Genomic DNA, 20,373 nt, shown 5'->3' on the forward strand with positions numbered 1-20,373 from the left:
CATTTTGCAGCATGAAGAAGTTTAATTAAATGTATTTGAGTGTCCTCAAAGTTTTGAACTTTATTTGTGCCTGCTTTTATCATCAGTCACAGCCTTACTATTCCTTTCCGAGTGCACTTGTTGCTGGAAGAGCACTATGCCTGGGGAGTGCAGCTCCAAAGAGCGCTTTGGTGGTTTCTAGAAGTGCATTTTTCATATTAGGACTCATTTCCATAACTGAGTCCAGGGAAGAAAAAGGATGCAGACCCTGCTGCAGTGCACCTGCTTTAAAAACCTTCCTTTTTTTAATTGTCTTTTTGGTTTAGGACAAGAATAAAAGCTCTGTGGGCTGAAAGCGCTGCTCAAACGCACCGTCAGCTGCACTGGTGTGGAGCAGTGCTGACATTTTCTGTTGGGAAAAAAAACCCAACTTTTTTTAATGAATTTTGAATGTAAAAGAAAAAAAAAAGACACTAAATGGTGCTCAGCGAAATGCTGAATCCAGTAAACATCTTTCATGACAAAGAACACAAATACCCCGCAGATCTGCTTTCAATAGCAATTACTAGGCCCCCTGCTTTCAATAGTTAATACCGAGGCCCCTCTCTCACCAAGCCTTAGTGGTAACAATCACAAGCCAATGCTTAAAATGTTGACATGCTAAGCACATTTAGTAAAACCTATGTCTGCATTCCCTATGGATGGTGTAGCATAACTGTCTAACACCTAAAATGCAGCAATTCAAAACAAAGGGAACTGAGCTCATTGCCATCTCCTGAAAAGTTGTGTGTAAAGATAATGAGTTCTCTCTTAGATATTCCCCTTCTCCCTCGCATGGACCTGTAGCTGCTCCATATATATATATTTGCACCCTAACATATATGTCTCCATTGGAAAATACTTGGGAAGAATATCTCTATTTAAATACCTAGCTGTGGAGAGAGGCATTTGTGGTTTGCTGATTTATTCCAGCTGCTGGGTTCAGGCATCATCATCATCATGGATTGTAAAACACTACAGCAGCAAAGGTCTGGAATGAAACTTTTGGAGAAACAGTTAAAATAAAGATGATAAATCGGTAATGGGGGAGAGCTATAAAGAGGGGATGCAAAAGAAAAATGAAAGTCATATGCTGAAGATTCTGAAGCTGTATCTAGGGAGAGTGATGAGAGGCAGGCAAGGATTAGCAGATTTCTGGAACAAAACTCTGAAATTTGATAATCTTGGAAAATGCCATCTTTTCAAATGAAAGCTGACATCCTTTATTCCCTTTAGCCTGGCTGGGAGCTGGTGTGCAGGCAGTTTCACGTGTGGGGTTTGAAACATGGCAGAGAAGTTACAGAGCATTTGCTGTGCAGGTTTTGGCCAATTTACAATGTTGGTTAATCCTGACATGGAAAAGGTCAGCATCTGTTACATCCTGTCCACTGAGTCAGACCAACAGCTTTCAGTCTGCAGTTTGAAGACCTTCCCGTGGCTCTTTTTTCCGTAGGACTCCATGACAAATGATTCTGGAGTGTAGCTGATTTCTACCTGTACCACAGTCTGTGCATGATGGGGTCCACATGTCCACTGAAGCCTTTTTAAGGCTCTTCAGCAGAAAAGGGCTAAAAAAGCTTTGCAGGAGGCTTTCAGACTTTGCCTAGCACTTAGGGATTTGATGACAATGGTTCCTGCAGAGCTCGGAGTAGTTTGTTACCTGCTGTCCTGCCTGTTTCTGAAGCACTGCAGTTTGTTCACATTAATCAGAATTGATTTAGGATTTGCAACATCCCAAGGAGAAGTCAAATCCCAAAAGCGGGAGTGGACTTTCTTGTGGTGTGACTGGAGAGAATTAGATGGCTGGTGGATTTTGTGCGGGTATTGCAAGAGGGAGGTTGTGACCACAAGTCTAACCCACTTGGTTCCCTAGTTTGCTCTTACAGCCCAGCTGCAAACAAGTGAATGGGACTCCTTAGGCAGTGTTTCTGGCATTGCAAATAAACTTGAAACTGAGAGATAATGGCAAAATTAAGTAATTAATTAAGTAATTAATTAATTCTGGCTCTCAATTGCTGTAGCCAATTGGATTTTCAGCTATTTGCATTGAATGAAGTATCTTCAGTTTTCTTGAGAATGAAAAGGGCTCTTGAATAACTTAACAGCACCTAAATTGAATGTGGAAGAAGCGATGGTAGGAAAAGGCATATGACACTGATGCCCTTAATAAGGTTATGTACAGGTGCTTTAAAAGATGATGGGAGCATTCTACACCTAGTTCAGCCTTACTGTATTGCGCATGGCTAGATTTGATTCGGAAGGGCCTCTTAGGATACTGTTTCCCCCTTGTCATACTTGGGGGGTAATTGCCAGGATCGGGGTGTTTTAACAGAGCTCACGTCTGTCCGCGCTAGGTACAAGTTATGGCGTGCACACCTTTCTCCCATCACCGGCATTGGTGGTTCAGTGGTAGAATTCTCGCCTGCCACGCGGGAGGCCCGGGTTCGATTCCCGGCCAATGCAGTTGAGGGTTTTTTTTTCCCTCCCCTCGCACCCTTTATTTCTCCTTCCTTTTCCGCTTCCGTTCCGGCAGCCAAAACTTCCTGCAGCTCACCCCGGTTTCTCCCGCACTCCCCTCGCCGTCTCCGGGCGGGCTCCGGGTGTCTGTGGCAGCGCAAGGGGAAGTCCTCAGCGCGGCGGCCGGGCCCGACAAGATGGAGGTGTAAGGAGCGGCGGGGGAGGGCGAGGGGCCGGGCCGCCGTCTGTCGTGGCGGCAGCGGGGACCCCAGGGCTGGGGTTGTGTGTGGGTACATCCATATGGGCCTGCCTGTGCTGTGTGAGGGTTATACATATGTATATATATGTGCTTGCCTTGATGTGCGTGTTGGGGTGCATGTGTATATACTGCCTGTGGGGTGTGTGGTATCGCTGGATCATAGAACCCCAGACTGGTTTGGGTTCAAGGCACCTTAAAGCTCATCCACTTACAATCCCCTGCCACGGGCAGGGACCCCTTCCACTAGAGCAGCTTGCTCCAAGCCCCTGTGTCCAACCTGGCCTTGAACACTGCCAGGGATGGGGCAGCCACAGCTTCTCTGGGCACCCTGTGCCAGCGCCTCAGCGCCCTCCCAGGGAGCAACTTCCTAATGTCAAACCAAAATCTCTCCTCTGCCAGTTGGAAACGATTCCCCCGTGTCCCGCCGCTACATGCCCTTGTAAAAAGTCACTCCGTGTAGCAGTATGGACGTACCAGCAGTGTGTTTGTGTGTGGGTGTTTCTATGGGCCTGCCTGTGGTGTTACAGGGCCTCTAACACCCCCGTGTTATTGGTGTTATTGGGCCTCTAACACCCCCGTGAGCAGCAGTGTGTTCAGGCGTCCTGCTGAGAAACTGAGGGGGTTTCACCCTAAATAGGGTGCCGAAGCACCTGTTTGTTGGGGCAAAAGGCACCTTGGCTCAGCTTGACCCCTGCTCTCAGTTCCTGTCTCCCTTCCCCTCCTGTCTCCTTGTGCTCCCTTCTCTGCCCTGCTCTGGAGAGGTGAAACGTGGATCCTCAGCTTTGGGGAGAGCGTTATTCCTGTGAGCATTGGGTGAACAGCTTGATGTGGGAGCTGAATATGCTGGGGAAGGAGAAAACCTAATGGGGGGGGGGTGATAAGATGATCTCCAAAGGTCACTTCCAACCTCATGATGTGGTTGTGTGTGCATCAGCAGACAAGAGAGGCGAGTCAAAGTGTTGGCTAGCTGATAGTTGAGGTAGTTACCCCAGCCAGAGGCATATGCAGAAGCATAGAAACTCACGAGTTCTGTGGAGCTCGTTACATTGTGTGGTTCTATATGCATACGTGGTACTTGTTTCTAATGAATAGGAGCACAGAGGGTATGAGTCCCAAGGGATGTCTGTCAGCATCCACCAAAGTCAGCTGAGCTGTTGCAGTTCGTGTTATCCACGGGTGTTTCATTATCATTAAATCTTGTGTATTATTATAATCAAATCTTTACATAAAATGCAGAAATAGATAAAAAATAGGAAATACCAATTGAAATACAGGTTCGTATTATGTTAGTCTTAGCATGAGGAACAGCCTGCAGGGAAATGAGCTGTTCTTGTCGTTGCATACTGAAAAATGCGGTGAAACATGGACAGGCCAGAAGTTGCTTTTGCATGTGAAGAAGGGTAGGATTTGCCCTGCTCAGAAAGACGCTCTTGATACGCTGATGTTTATACATCCATTTGTGTTTTATTACCTTGAGTAGCCCAACTTATTTTACTGGTGCAGCTTCTTTTAGTACCAATAAGAAGGCTCATCAGAGTAGAAGACATGGGGGCTGTATTCCTGAGCTTTGGGTGAATGTCCCTTGCATTGGAATGGAACAGTTTAGTCCATTTTGCACTTGAGTTACTTTTGGCATTTAATCTTCCTAATCTTTTGCCTCCTTCCTGATGGCCCTCATAGAGAGAAGCCTTGCAACTAAGGAAACCTCTCTTAAGTTCATACCATGTCAGAAGCATCTGCTACTAGAGGAAAGAACCCTCCAAAAAACATTGTGATTTAAATGTGCAGCGTATTTTCCGTAGTAGATTTAAAACCATGAAGGGGCAGTGATGCTTGAGAGGTGTGATGCCATATTCTGGGATACTTTTCCTAGCATTTTTACCTTCTCAGCAATATCTTGGTTTGGACTCGGATTTGGGCAAATATTACTTAGTTAAAGATTCTGTAAAGAGTTTATACATTTGGTATTAACATGACTTTTTTTCCCTTCTGCTTTATATTAAGTCTTATATTTATTATTGCTTAATGTTAAGTCTTATGTTTATTATAGCTTAATAGTAAGGCTTAATATCATAAAAATGAAGCAGACTGCTTAGCTGACTATTTAAAAACACACACTAGAATGCATCATTTATAATTTCTCATTTTCTGAATGGATAAAACTGGCAGCTGCTTCAGCGGAGTTAGCACTGAAGAAAAGGGTGTTTCTACTTGTAAGTCCTGCAGACGTTTTGGAAGCTGAATGCAAGGTCTTGTTGACCAGTTTATAACTGCGGTAATGCAGCACAAGAAAAAGATTTGAGACTGATTCACTTGCTGTCCATTGTTAGAAGAAAAAATAAGTGGGTTTCTCTATGATAATGATTTTGGATTAAAAAGGAAGCAATTGTCTGAATTACTTACCTTCAGATAGCTTTCACAGCCTCACTGGTATACTAATGTATTTATATGGCCCTTTCAGTTAACTGAGTAATTCCCTATATCATCCTTCTATGGCGTTATTTTTTCTAACAAAGAATGTCTTTGATCCATAGGGATTTCTGTAGTGATAGCCTGAATGCAGACATTCTGGAGGACTGCATTTACCTAACAACAAAAGCTATATGGTTTGTAAAACATGAATGAAAGCTAATGCGTGTGTGAGCTCACTGGCTGAAGTTTCACTCGAGTCAGCGGAATGGAAGTTGAACTTCATCTCAGCGTATTTCAGAAGGTCCTTTTCATTTAAAAACAATGATGGAACCTGTGGAAGTTTGTGGATGCATTGAACTCGTTTGAAAGTGATGAACGTGACAGTTCTATTCAAACAGTTGATGGTGCTTAACAATACATGGTACCTTTTTTTTTTCAGAAGCTGCTGCACAGACCTGAGAAAGGCCTTTTTTTCCTTTTGTATGGAGGCTGTCTGTTGTTGTGACTGCTGACTGCTCAGCAGAACGGGTTGTTCGGGGAATATAGGATGTTCTGGGGCCGGTGTTCTCCCTTTTATTGAGTTTAAAAATATAAAATTACAAGGTGCAGTAGTAATTGAGGCACGATGAGTCTAAATACGTGCTTGACTCGGTGCAGGCAGCCTACCAGCAGTGGATAAGGATTCTTGCTTAACTGGGACAGAATTAGTGGGGAATTGTTTGGCTGGTGGAAAATAGGAAACTCTCAGCATTGCCTAATGCTAATAAAGGAGTAGGCACAAGAGGAAACAGCCTCAAGCTGCACCAGCGGACATTTAGATTGGATATTAGGAACAATTCCTTCCTAGGTTGGATATTAGGAGCAATTCCTTCCCCAAAGGATGCTCAGGCATTGGAACAGGCTGCCCAGGGCAGTGCTGGAGTCACCAGCCCTGCAAGTGTTCACACAGTGTGTAGATGAGGCCCTCAGTGCCATGGGTTAGTGGTGGCCTTGGCAGTGCTGGGGAACAGTTGGACTGGATGAGCTTAAAGGGCTTTTCCAACCTGGTTGATTCTGTGGTTCTATAATAAAGAGGAAACAGAGTGAGTTTTTTTTTACTCAAAGCAATATGTTGTAAGTACAGTGCCGTATTTATACACACACATATGTCTGTGTTACTAAAATAGTAAGTATCTGTGTTCTTGACAGATAAATAGCATGTTTAATCTGGATTATATTTTCCATTAGTCTTTATTCAAATAAAACTAGAGGCCTTTGGGTTTTTTTGTAAGGAAGAAGCAAGGCAGTTTGGTTTTAGTGTGTAAAACTGGGCGAGTGAACAAAATAGAGTGACTGAGTAAACAGATTATGTTGTACAAGTGTATTATGATTTAGGGGGCATAGTGTGCAAAATATATTTATGCAATATGTATGGAAAACTATTTTCAGAGAGGGCACCACTTCATGGAAACAGCATCTGTTCTTTTAGAATGTGTGACTAGCCAAGAAAACCTTTAAACAGTTTCATTTGGAATATAAGTAATTGTTTTTATTATTCCTTTTAGGAAGGATGCAAATGCCGCATTGCTCAGTAACTTTGAGGTAAGTTTGGCTGCGTTCTGGGTTTGAACCAACACTTTAAAGCTGTCATCAGTCACTTGGATACTCCTGTAGTAGCTGAAAGTTGCCAGTGGCAGTCAGCGAGACTGGTGTGTGATTTCCACCCCCCTGCATTTGATCTGGTTTTAAGAAAAAAAGCTTTTTAAAGAAGATCTGGAAATGTATTTACCAGTAATAAGCTGTATTATTATTAGTTTGGTCCCAAGTCTATAAAACCAGATATAAACATGGATGAGAAGCATATATGTAGAATGTCAGTAGCTTGAACTTCAGCCTTGTTGTGTTTACACAGTTGCTGTGTGGTTACTTTGCTGAATCCTCTTGTTTATGGTAGGTTGTCATTTAGAATTTGATTCTCCACATCTTTAAACAGTTGCACAGTTGGGCAAGTGCGCTAGATTCAGTGGTTCCCAAATGGGGCGTGTTGACCCTCATGTGACTGAGCAGCAATATCCAAGTTCTCTTTTAGTTTTTAGTTTAATCTTATGCCAAAGCAGCATAGCACCGAGTGAGTGACACACTGATGACTGGAGTGTCTTTAACATTGCAAATAAAAACTCTTGCAGAAAACTTTTCACAGATGGCTGCTGATAGAATCACTGTTTCGTATTTAACTTTAAGCTTGTGATGTGCAGCATCATCCAAGAGCCTGCAACTTATTAATGCATAGTTGTATGAAAGCCAGTGCTACTCGAAATGCAGTCTTACAGCCCTGAATGCTTGTAGTCTTGTAAAGGTCTTCCAAAGCAGGTTAGATTATAGGAAGGGTGAAGCAGTTGGCTCATCTGACATGTGTTATTCAGGATAAACACTCCTAAGAGCCAGTGATGTCCCTTAGTCCCTGTTGTAACAAACAATGTATATTGGCATACATGAAACAAATAGCAGTGTAGTGTTCTTGCTGGTTTAACCTCAGTCAGGTATTGGAGAGCTTTCAGTGCTTTGTTCATGAATGTAATTTTTTGGCATGGTTTTCATAAGCCAAGTGCTTTGTATTATTTTGTTACTGAAGCTTGAGTGTTGCACAGCTCTTTCCATCTCTTCTGAAATAAATCTTGAAATGTGTTATCGTGAGCTGCATCTGTCTGTGTACAGCAGAGCAACCATCTGGGGACTGTTAGAAGGGCTTTAATGACTCACTTGGAAAGAACTGTCTTGCCTGAGAAACAGATGATATTTTGTCAGCCAAACTAGTATTAGGTGGCTGTTTGTTAAAAACAACTACTATTGAAGGAAAATAGCAAGTATTTCAGAGATTATTTACTGCAAAATCTTCTCTGCCTCCTTCTTCATGTGCTGGGATATTGTTGGAATATAGATATTATTGTCTGCTGAGGTTCAAGTGATGGCAGCTACTTTATGTAAAATCTATATGTGTCCTAAAGGTATGGTCCAGAACAGAGAGAACTGCAGAATCCATTCTTCATGCTCTTCAGTCAGAACTTTCTTCAGCTGAGTCCTTTTGTTGGTGAATGTATCATGTGTGTTGGAAAAGAGCAAAAGGAAGTGGAAAATGAAGTTATACTGATGAGAGTGCTTATTTCTCATTTCCCTTTCACAGCAGAGTTGTCACATATGCAGCTTTTCATTCTTTACGGGAAGGGATTTGCAGTGTCTGCAGCTATAGGCTTTTGGGGCATGGCTTTTCACTGCTCTTCAAAGTACTGATTCCCCTGAAACTAGTGATATCTTTCTGTTTGCTCCTCTTTTCAGTTGCAATTTGACTGGCATACCTAACATTCTCTGTATCGAGGTAATATTTTGCTCAGAAGGTGATGTTTGAAAGAAGTATTCAGGATTGACATGTTTTATGTTCCATGCCTACATTTCTTGTGTGACTTTTGAGGTGTTATGTTGTGTTTTGGTGTCACAGGCTACATTTTCTTCAAATATATATTAGGTAAAAGTTCCTCACTTGAGTTTTGGCTTTCAAGTCAGGATCGATGGGTGTTGCTGTTTCACAGAAGATGCAGTATGAAGGGATTGCAGGTTATGTTCTTATTTCTCACTGTCTAGAAATGTTTGTGTTCTTATTTCTATGGACTTGTCAGTTTATCATGGATCTTGATATGATCAAGATATCTTATATGATCCAGAGATCTTATCCTGATCTTGAATGAAGCTAGTTAAAAGTTAAGGGATGAACAGAAAGAAGTGGTCTGTTACTTTGCTGTGGGTATCGGCTCCTGATATGCTGTAAAGCCTGAAGCAAAACATCTGAAGAAATTTCAACCTAACGTGATTTAATATGGGAATAAAAGAATAATTGTGATGCTGTCTCAACATGTTACTGTGGATGTAGCTATGATGAGTAAAGATGTTGTGGTGTTGCAACGAAGTTGACAAAGGACAGTTGCAAAAATCAGAACATCTTCCTTGCCTTCAGACTTTGAATCTCGTTCCTACGTTAATAATCACTGTATCATAAATGTGAAGATAACTTTATTACATTCTTTTCAGGAATGTCTGCTTATATTACATTGCTATGATGAAATGGGGAGCTAATTTAATCTTTGTGGCTTAACATACCATAACACTGTGCTGGTCACTGTAACGTTTACTGTTATGAATAACTCCGCTAGAATTTACAATGGGATCACTAATCTCTGGAGCATCTATAGGTCAAGCCTTTAGTTGGTTCCTGGCAGTTTGACAGTTGTAGAGTTTACTTTTTTTGCAGATAAAGTAAAATTGCATCTCTGTGAGACGGGATACATATCCCTTTTAATATTATAGGTTCATCTCTTGTAACAAATCCAGTAAGGCTGTAAACTTGTGTGACATTTTGCTTCAAGCATCACTCACATTTAAATGGGAGCTCTGTGCCAGTACAGCAGGGTTCAGAACATAAGATAAGCAAGTAGGGTGGATTCATCCTGGCAACTTTTCCTTTGGAGCTCTTGGATAACACTTAAAAAGTGCTGAAAATCTGTTATTAAAAATCAGTTTACATACCTTTTCATCGTGCCGTAACATTTTTCACTTCAGTTGCTGGTGCATTCTTCACCAAAGAAGCCACATTACTTTTGTTTGGTTGACAGGATTTTGCATTGTTCATTTCTGTTTTCCTGGGAAAATGCTCTCAAATGGTCTAAAATACTTTAATTTTTTCCCTCAGGTGTTCCAGTTACTCACTGATCTTAAGCAGCAGCGCAAAGAGAGTGGGAAAAACAAGCAGAGCTCTGGTCAGCAGAATCTGAACACGATCATGTATGAAGTGAGTAGCACTGTGACATTCCTTTGCAAAATGACCTGACTGGAGTAGGTCACATCCTTAGGTCTGTATATTAATAATTTTGTATCAGATCTCCCCTGTAAAAACCACAGTTAAATGCTGTATTTGCCACTTTTCTGTGGTCACTTTGCTCAGGTTGTGGCTGCCTGCACTATCGGAGCAGACACTGCTCTTACTAAAATCTGTCACAACAGTTTTTTAACAGTTTTAGTTTTGTGACTTCTTTTCTTATTCCAAGTATTCTCTCCTTTTAAGACGCAAAGCAGAACTTTCTTTCATCTGATGAATTGGTGGTACCATGTAATCATGATTCCAAAGCTGAGGCACAGATCACATATGGTATTTTCTGTATTAACAGAAATATACCGCTGATTTCCAACTATTTTTCTTCTTTTTATCAAAAGAATAACCAAATCATTTATTCAGATGGCAACATGAGTTGGATGTCAGACTGGTAATGAGTGTTTAATCTGTTGCTAGGAAGAACTTCTAAAATTCTATGATACAAGTAGGAACATTTGAAATCTCAAATGAGCAACTTCAATACAGACTTGCAGTGTGACCTGTTCTGTCTGTGTTGGGGAATTGCGTGAGTAGCACCATGATTAGCAGCGAGTTGAAAGCAGTTTGCCTTGCTTGTATGAGTAATCCTGTTGAGCAGCAAAACTACTCATGTGAATAAGATTTGGCCTCGGCTTTGTTTTGTTTTAGTTCTGCCTTTGTTTGAAAAGGTACAGGGTTGTAATTCCTAAGCCTCATATTCAACAAAATAGGGGCTTACATAAAGTCTAATTTAAATCTTCATGGAGACAAACAGTCTCTTCCTGTACTGCTTTGAAACAGCTGAGAAAGACCCTGTAAGTATATGCTGTCAGAAGGTACCTTAAAGCTTTAATCGCTTTGTTACATTGCTATGTGTTAAGTACCTATAGGAAGCTTGCTTTTGTGCATGGAGTGAAGCTGGTGTACACTCTAGGTATATTTGCTTTATATCTGACTGAAAGAAAACCAGAATTTGATTGTCTTTGTTCATGCTGAGTATGTCTTCATGAGCTGTGGACAGGCTTGTATCCCCTGGTAGTGAAATAACTAGGTGAAGCTTGCTAAACTGGAGCTCTGTTTTGCTGTATGCCCAGCACTTTAATTGATTTGAAATTGCTAAAGAAAGACTAAACTGGAAAAGAAAATGACTCCTATTAAGCAATTTTATTACATGACAATATGATGATTTAGTGTCGGTCATTATTGATGAGTAACAGCTTCATTTTGTCTGAAAAGGTCAGGCAGGGCTTGTAGAAAGGAGGGGTATCTAACACCTTATTGTGCTTTTAAATATATTTTTTTAACAGTCCAATGAACCTTGTGCTTAAGAATACCAGTGATTCATATTTCATCAGTTCTCTACCTGTATAATAGGATGATTTATCCTGTGATGTTGAAGTCTGTTTTCTTTTACCTAGCATTTTAAAATGATAACGGATTTGAATGGAAATACACTGGAAATACATTTACCTATTTTCTGATTTGCCTTAGTTGATCTTATAGCTCACTTTTAACCAGTGTCTGTTGTTTTCTGCTTTCAGAATACTGATGCTGCTTTTTTGGCCTCTGACTTTCCAATATAAATATATAACATTTTCTAAGAAAGAAACTCAGATTACCATGTAGAATTGTAGAGGGTTTTATTATTGTTATAGACAATCTGTGCATGTGGTGTCCTACTACACATGTCTCTCTATTTGCCATCCAGTAAGTGCACCAGGAGTCAGTTGTATTGGTACTTTTAAGCTTTATGTATAGCTATGTGGTATCAACAGGTGAAGATTTTCTTCCTTAATGCAAACCAAACATTGACAATAGTCTTAAATCCTTCAGTTGCTGATGCACACAATGCAGACAATGCAAGGATTTCCTTGCCTTTGCCATTGATGGGCATTATTTTCAACTTTCATTTTGGGGTCTAATCCCAGCAACAAGCAACATTCAGCAAGATTCTAAGCTATTTCCACTGAAAAGACAGCTGTGAATTGGAATTTCTGTGGGGTTTTTATCAACAGATGTTTGGTTCTTACTCCTGTCACGTTACATTATGTATTATCTGTCTGCTGCGTGTCCCGTTGTTTTAAACAAAGCAAGCAGATGTAACATCTGCTGCAACAGTTAGCTGAGGTTGGTGGGTGTTACATGCAAAAGGTGGAGCAAAGATAAATTGTCTTGTCACATAAGCATTTCTCATAGTTCTTGCAGATGTTCATGACAACCCATCTAACCTGCTTCGATGAACTTTCGCAAAGTATTGCCAAATAGCATATGAAGGATGAAAACAGCCATAGATTGGAGAGCTTACTGAGTTGTTTATGGGTTGGCAGTGAGAGTATCCCTGGCAATGAGCATGTGAAAGCTTGGCAGAGGATAACATGGTTTTAAGGATGAATAGTATCAAACTTGTCTGAAGTGTTACTGCCTGAAAACAAGAACCCCTCGCACCCCCAAACCAACAACAAAGAAATAAACACCACAAAACTGGTAACTTTTTAATCTAGGTTTGACAGTAAATGTTTGTTGGTTTTAAAAGAAGTAAATGTGAGTGATACTATTCAGCACAGCTGTAAGTATGTCTTGATCACAGTCTTAGCCAAGAAAGCAAGTGTCTGCTGTCACCACAGCAGGTGGGTTTTTAGTAGACAGAGCTAAAACTTGATCCTTTCCTGTGGTCTTCTTCAACATGTGACTTTGGGCTTTGAAGAGATGAGAGGAATGGCCTCCAGGGCCACGGAGGGAATAGTCAAAGCTGTAGTCCTCACCTGGATGTGTAATGAGCTGGTTGGTTCATGTCATTACAGAATAAATTCACTGGGGCTTTCTGGATAAGTACTAATGTCATTTCCATCACGTAAAGTTGTAGTTAGGTGTTGCCTGTTTCTTACTCCCTCAGCACATATCAGTATAGGCTTATTGAAGGTAAAATGTGAGTGATCTGTGTCATCTATGACAGCGCTTCCCACTGTTAAATAAGAAACCAAACCCCAAGCACTGGAATCAACTTTTCCAGTTTTTCTCAGTAACACTGAGGAGACTTTCCAAAATCAACTTGTTCCATACACAGCCGGTAAACCAAAGAGTAACTGTGATATAACAAATTCTTTCTGTCTGTTGCAGACCCTGAAGTACATTTCCAAAACACCCTGTAGATACCAGAGTCCTGAGACGGTGAGAAATTTCCTCATAGCAATGAAAGGCCATAAGCTAACCAAGTAAGTTGTGCCTTTGATTAGAAGTGTAAACTCATGGTAATGTTGAAAAACTGATCCCCAAGTGTACAGTATGATAACCTGTCGGGTTTTGATCAACCTATATTCTACCATTATTTAAATACTCATTCAAACATCTTTTCCTTCAGTCATTAACACCTACATGGATGAATATTTCCTTAAGTGGGCCTGTGGTTACCACTGTATATCTCAGGCAGGTTCTTCTCAGTGTGCTGGGTTTTTGCATGTTTTCACATGGTCCAAGTGCAAAATAGAGTCCACAAAATGTTTTCTGAGGATGAAGTTGTAAGTTGTAAATGGGTTTTGAACACAGAGAACTGCAAAGAACCCCCCAACCCAACTCCCCCTCTATTTTTATGAACTTTCTAAAGGAAAAATGCTTTCATTCTAAAGAGGTGATTAAAAAAAAGGTGACTGTGCTGCAGGGAGGTAATAAGTAAATAAATTTCTAATATAAATGTAAGGGGAAAATGTTATTCTGAAGTTAATTTTCAGATGAATCTGTCAAACCCAGCTGCTACAGAGCAGGGTTATGCTCTCTACTTACCGTAGAGCAAACTAAGATGTTCAGCTTCTCTTTTTGTGCTGTGTCCACCAGGATTTCTGAGATGTACATTTCAGTTACCTAAATACTGTGTCAGTCAGCCTCCCTCCCCTGCAGTTTCCAGTAAAGCTGAACCTGGAGTTCATTCTTTTTATTTTGGGAAGTCCTGTGTAGAAAAGAAAATACTTCCTTTGTAGTTACAAGAAGACTCAAAAGGGCATTTTTCCTCTTTGGCAGTGATGCAAATACCTGTTCACAGTGCTTGGAATGCATAATCCTCTTGAACCTCTCTGCAGAGTGTGAGCAAAGCCCGTTGTAAATAGTCAGATCCAGAAAGAAATTGCATCAGTTGGCTACTTGCTTGGATAGCTCTAATCAGTCATCTGATTCTTAAAGCAGAGAGAACAAAGATTTGGTTGCTTCTAAATGCCTCCTCCTTCACCACGAAGGGGTAGTTTATGCTGTATAGACACTGACTGCATTCTTTTTCCCTGCTGGAAGGACTCCCAGAGAGTTCATGTTCTGGGAAGGAGAGCTACTAATAATTTGGTTGTGTCACAAAAAGAAATGCAAAGTGAAAGCATCCTGGAGAGAGCAGTGCTACGAGGCAAGTTTTTACCCTGTCCAAAGCACAGTAAGTTGTGTAGAAAGCAGATTGTCAGCTATTTTGTTGGCTTTCAGTGCCCCCTCTCTACAAACAGTCATGCTCACATCCAGTCTGTCAGCAGCTCTGATCACAGTATTGCTGTCTCTGCAGACACAGGGGTGCTAGTACTTGGAAGCTTTGTCATGGGTATTGTAACTTTGCTTGTAGTGCTTTCTTTTGTGGAACTAAAGTTGCAAGGTCAGTACGTCAGTGTCCTGCCATAGCTCATTTTATATAGTGGGATGCTAGTTTATATAGTGGGCTTGTTGAAGCATGGAGAAAATACTCTTGACTATAAAGACCTGGTAGTATGGAAACAAAGTGTATTAAATTGGCAGCAAACTATTTCTTGAGTAAATGATGAACATCCTCTTCATTTCTGGTAGTGTGAAACAGTCATCCTTTTTGAAGAGAAATAAGCTGGCTCAGTGTGTACAGGACGCCAGTTTAGGAAAGCACGAGGAGAATGCTACATCACAGCAAAAAGCCAGTGGGAGTTAAAAAGGCAGAAGAGTATTTTTCAGAAGTAACTGAATGAGTCCCATTAAAAGCCAAGGGTTTTGGTTTTTTTTTTGTTGTTGTTGCCTTAAAGCTCATTTTTAAACTTCTTTCAGGTAGAATTTGACCAGGACCTCATGATTACCTCTTACAAAAAAGGCAGGGCACATATGACGTTAGATGACTTGATTGCATCTGCTCCCCTGTATGGGGTCTCCAAGAGTGAAACTAAGTCATGTTGAGTCGTAAGGATGAAAATTCTTCCTAGAATCTCTTGGTCTCCCATAGTGCCTACCTGTTTTGTGAAGATCTACCCAAATATTCCCCTTCTCATACCTGCCTGTTCTGTGAGCTTGAATATAGCACTACTGCAAAAGTTGAAGTAATTGCAAGCTTGAAATGAGATTTCTGACTATTTCTTATGGATGCTAGGAAGTGCCTTTGGTTTTATGTGTCATCCTCTCTGTCCTTTTTTTCTGAATCAGTCTATGAGGTAATCAAGAGAATTATTCCAAAGTCGTTTCCTTCTGCTTTGTGGCAGAAGGATGGGAGTGTGAACAGCCAACCACTAATTTAGGTTCCAAATTTACTGCATTTATGCCTTATCTTAACCCAGATTGGACTGTGACGCCTTAGTTTCTTGAGCATCCTGCACAACTTTGTTAATATCTTTGTCACCTGGTAAAGAGCGTGGCAGCTCTGCATTTGCCACATACTTCACAAAAGAAGAAACAGAATTATTTAGTGTGATCTTGGCAGTTCTTCTTTCTTCTAATCTTTTCCATTCAGACACTTGAAGCTAGAAGTGTCAAAGCCCATCTGGCAGCCTCTTCACAGCAAAACACAGAAAGCATGTGGTGTGCAATTACTATATAATGCATTTTATGTTAAACCACTTAAAATAGTAATGCCTCCAAGGAAATTCTGAACTACCCTTTGGTTCATAACCAGGATCATTTCAACACTGCTCTGTTGTTAAATAAATGAGAAACTGAAGGCTTTAATCGTTTCCATTCTGTGGTATTTGTATAAAAGACTCCACTAGAGATTTTGTTCTGGTTACCTGTGTAACATTATCTAGGTGTTCCTGCTCCGGCAGGGGGATTGGACTAGATGATCTTTCGAGGTCCCTTCCAATCTCTAACATACTGTGATACTGTGATACTGTGATACCTGGTAGAGAGCTTTCTCCCCCTTTGGGAGGAAGGATGTTTGCTTCAATGCTTCGATGTTTGCTGTCCCAGGACCTTGCTTACATGATTTTGCTGTAATGACCTTTCCTCCCACGAAGGGTAATAAACTTCAGAGTCTGTCTTTGCCACTTCTTTTCTGGGCAAGGCTTTCAAAGATGTGCTGTCTCCCTTAATTCCATAGCTGGTCATATGCTGTCTCTGCTGGTAACAGCTTTCTGAAAGTAGGTGATTTGATTTAAGGTATGTGTTAGTTGGTGTCTGTCCTCGGTGAGGGCACAGCAGTGTTTTCTGTTTTCCTGTTGCAAGGGGGTTAGAGGATCTGGTTAAAAGATTGGTCGCAAACACCCCATCATCTTAGACTGCTTCCTCTGCTCTTTCAGTTCCTTGTTACGACTCTGCCTCTTCCTCAGGGAGGAAACACTTAAGCAGTGCATTTGTGCTGTTAGGCTCAGCATCTTTTCTAATACAGGGGCTTCAGGGCTTTGAATGGAAGGATTTGCAGCTGTATCTAAAAACCTGATGGAGGTAGGTAGTGTGCTGAGCTCGCTGTCTCTGCTCAGCATGTTATTGCAGCACTCAAGCACTAGGTTGTGCTACTGCATGTGAGAATTTCAAGGTAGCGAGGAAGGAGCCGGCAAGAATTGAAGCGCCATTCATTTAAAGAGCGGAGCTCTTCATCAAGTGAATTTTCATTTCTCCTGCACTCTTTCCACAAACCTGAAGGCTCTGAAACGTTCTGGCTCCAGTTTGCTGATAGCCTTGTGTTGGCACATGGTGTGGTTCCTGTAAAATCACCCTAAGCCTTTCCTGTCTGTTACTGCTGCTATTTACTACTCAGGCTACCAGACCAGCATATCTTTTCTGCTGACAGCATCAGTTTTCTGGGATTTTCTCATTTAAAATACACTAACGTGTACAAACAACCCATTCCAAGTCATCTCAGATAGCTGCCTTGCTAAATGGAGCAAATTCAATGACATCTAAAGGTAGATTTCACTCATATTGTCAGTAACATGTGGTTAAGCACAGTTTTTAACTTGTCATCAATTATTTTGGTAGAATCCAAACTGTAGAACTGAGCTTTTTATACAATGAAAAGCTCTGAACTGATCTCGTACTGAGGTTTATTATTACCTTGTGGAGGCCTCAAGCTTTGGCTAATGCATTACAGTAAGCCATGTTGTACTTGGAAATACACTATGCCACTGGCAGCTAATTTTCCAGTTTTAGTCCCTGGAATGGCTTCATATTTTCTAAGGTGGTGTGAATGGCACTGCCTGAAAAGAGCATTTATTAAACTTGCGCTCTGTAATCGCCATCAAACGAAAGTTGGCTCTGCTTGTACTTCTTCCTGTTCCTGATAGCCTATCTTGGATTGAATTTTGGAATAATCACATTTCCAATCACTGCTTATTATTATACATCTTTCAAAAATGGACATAAACATTGCCCTTTTTGTCCTTATGTTAACACATCCAAGGAAGGGTTGAGCTGAAAATCAGCAGTACTTCTAGAAAGTATTTTCCCTCATTATTGCCAAAAACTACAACAGATATAAGCCTCTGCAATATTAAACACTGAATGATTTCCTTTGTAATTTTTGTCTCCTCCAGAGCTTTGAAATGAATATTCAACACTAAAGCCAGTTTAACAATAGCATCATTGAATAATCTTTAAAAAGGCTGTTGTGTTTCCCTCTAAATGGGTTAGAAATTAACCCTTCAGTTTGTAGCAGTGTTGCTCAATTCTTCGTATTCAGATGCCATTATCAGCCCTCAGATTTCATCCTAGACAAATGTCCTGACACTGAAGTCCAGTGGTAACCCCACAGGAGAATACAGCCCATGGGCAGACTGGTACTGTGATTTCACAGGCCACAGCTCATCCCTAAGCCAGATCTTGTGTGACCTTGATTCAGACAATTTGTGCAAGTTGCTGTGGCTGACTCAAGACCACAGCATTTGACTCTTAAGTATTTTCAGCTAGTAATGAAAGCCGTGGTTGTCTGATGTTAGTTTATGGTTTTCCTAGCAACTAAAAAGCATATATTCCTGAGGATAAATTTGCCTCTGCACAGTCACAGATGTTTTGGAGGATTTTTTTTTAGCTCTGTATGCTATATCTTGGCACTGATACCATTCTTACCCATGCCTATAGATCTCTTGCTAGAGAAACAAAATGTGCATACATATATATTTGCATACAGTCTAGGAGTTCAGTAGCTAAAAACATACAATACCAAGTTTTGCTTCAAACAAAATGCTGTAAATATTTGGCTCACTGCTGACAGAATATGATACATTTTGTCTTAATTTACACAACAGTATGTGACTGGTTTTATTCCTATTTTTAATCTGTGAATTGATTATCATAGAATCATAGAATGGTTTGGGTTGGAAAGGACCTTGAGATCATCCAGTTCCAACCCCCTGCCATGGGCAGGGACACCTCACCCTCGACCATGTTGCCCAAGGCTCTGTCCAGCCTGGCCTTGAACACTGCCAGGGATGGAGCATTTACCACTTCTTTGGGCAGCCTGTTCCAGGGCCTCAGCACCCTCACAGTAAAGAACTTCTTCCTTATATCTAACCCAACTTCCCCTGTTTAAGTTTGAACCCATCACCCCTTGTCCTATCACTACAGTCCATGATGAAAAGCAATGCACTAAGTACTACAGCAGTGTACAGTCCGTTTTGCTACCCAGATATAGTGTGATCTTGAACACCAGACAGTGCTTTTTTTGTCTTCTAGAAGAACTTAGTTTTTACTGTAAAGGATTCCAGCACTGTAATCTCCATCCTCACCTCCTACATTCTCCCCTCAAACAGACCTCAGACCCGTTTTCTTCTCCCATAACTGCGCACATTTTTGTCTCCCGCAGCCTGAGCTTTGTATGTCCTGACGCCATCTCCACATCATTTTGCCCTCAGCTGGAAATGCTGATCTTGGCTCTAGCTGAGTCTCAGCTGCTGCTGGATGTGGCCTAGAAGTGGGAAATTGTCATTTTGGGATTTCTCCCTAGGCAGGTCCCATAAGAGTCTGCACAACGGCCAATTAACTCTGATTAGTGGAATCTTGCTTTTATGTGAGAAAATGGCTTGCAGCCGTCACTCATCTTTTGTGTGCATTCTCTTGAATGAGCAGCTTTCATGTCCCAAACAGTGTTAATGCAAATCCAGGCAGTCTAGAGAAAATACAAATACAGACTTTGGGGTGGTCAATTAAGCTGAAAATGTTCTTCACCCTCTGTTTAGACGAATGGGGCAGTTATCCTTTTTATTTAATGAGCACAAGGATAAGCACACATGCTGTAGAAGTGTGAAGATGTTTTTTTCTGAGTTGGCAGAAGTTTGGTTTATTTCTTAGATGTAATGGAGCATGAACTAAATTCAGGCTTATTGCGTCTTGTGCCCAAGCAAAATACTGCAGTCAACAGTGATATTGATGCGTGTTGAGGCTTGCAGCATTTGCCTGCCTTAATGCTTATTTTTGGCAGAATTGTGGGTATTCAGGTTCTACTTTGTGTATGTGCTTGCAAGAAATACCAGGTACAGAGAGATTCTGATGCTAATAGCCAGTTTGTGTATCGGTGTTGGAAAAAGTCAGTGCAGTTGGTACTAAGCTCCAGCTTAAAGTGCATGCAGTGCTACACTGCTATTGTTGAGGGCTGAATAATCCACTTCTCTATTGCAGCATTGAACTTCAGCAGCATTTTTGTATTTGCCTCAAGGGGATGCCAGGAGCAGTAACCTTCTCATCACCCCTCTTGTTAAGAGTAAGAAGGTTAGAAATTACACACAGGAGGAAGAGGTGGGATAAAGACATCAAAAGGGTCCCCTGAGCTGGTCTCAGTTCACTTGGGGTAAGTCACTTACAAGAAGCAGGAAGAGCTGCTAAGGTGGCCCTCCGTGTAAGCAGGGGTAACTCTTCATGTCTTGCAGACACACATGCTTGGTATTTCTTGATTAATCTTAGCAGCTGGCTATTTACTAAACAGAAAAGAGAAAAGGTTACTGTTCTCTATTGCAGGAGAAGCATATCTACCCATACTAGTACTCATTGCACCCACACTACTGTCAGCGTGTCTGTCCAGTTGTCTTCAGTTATAGTCAGTTATCCCTTTCCCATCTTGCAGTATTTTGCCAAAATACAGTAACTTTCATCTTCATTATCAAAATGATCTTTAGGTTGATCAGCAAATAACTGGATAGGTACCAATTTTCAGATGCCAGTTACTGAA

General features: G+C 41.1%; 1 protein-coding gene and 1 non-coding gene across 3 annotated transcripts in view; both read left to right on the plus strand.

The window, feature by feature from the left end:
- The first annotated feature begins 2,410 nt into the window (after nucleotides 1-2,410).
- Nucleotides 2,411-2,481, plus strand: TRNAG-GCC (transfer RNA glycine (anticodon GCC)). The gene has a single exon. It is a non-coding gene; the product is annotated as a tRNA-Gly (tRNA).
- Nucleotides 2,482-2,586: 105 nt separating this feature from the next.
- The window catches only part of CRCP (CGRP receptor component), a 31,576-nt gene continuing 13,789 nt past the window's right edge, over nucleotides 2,587-20,373 (plus strand). The window contains exons 1-4 of one of the 2 annotated variants that reach the window (XM_061470501.1): nucleotides 2,587-2,680; nucleotides 6,691-6,727; nucleotides 9,864-9,962; nucleotides 13,140-13,234. In XM_061470501.1, the coding sequence (XP_061326485.1) occupies nucleotides 2,673-2,680; nucleotides 6,691-6,727; nucleotides 9,864-9,962; nucleotides 13,140-13,234 (239 nt within the window). In that variant the 5' untranslated portion in view covers nucleotides 2,587-2,672. Of the gene's footprint in view, nucleotides 2,681-4,980; nucleotides 5,448-6,690; nucleotides 6,728-9,863; nucleotides 9,963-13,139; nucleotides 13,235-20,373 lie in introns of those variants that run through there. The other variant, XM_061470502.1, reaches the window with a different exon arrangement.

This window comes from Pezoporus flaviventris, unplaced genomic scaffold, assembly GCF_033815535.1.
Source record: "Pezoporus flaviventris isolate CSIRO_AGI_PZ_B2104156 unplaced genomic scaffold, CSIRO_AGI_Pfla_v1 ptg000063l, whole genome shotgun sequence".
Taxonomy (NCBI): domain Eukaryota; kingdom Metazoa; phylum Chordata; class Aves; order Psittaciformes; family Psittacidae; genus Pezoporus; species Pezoporus flaviventris.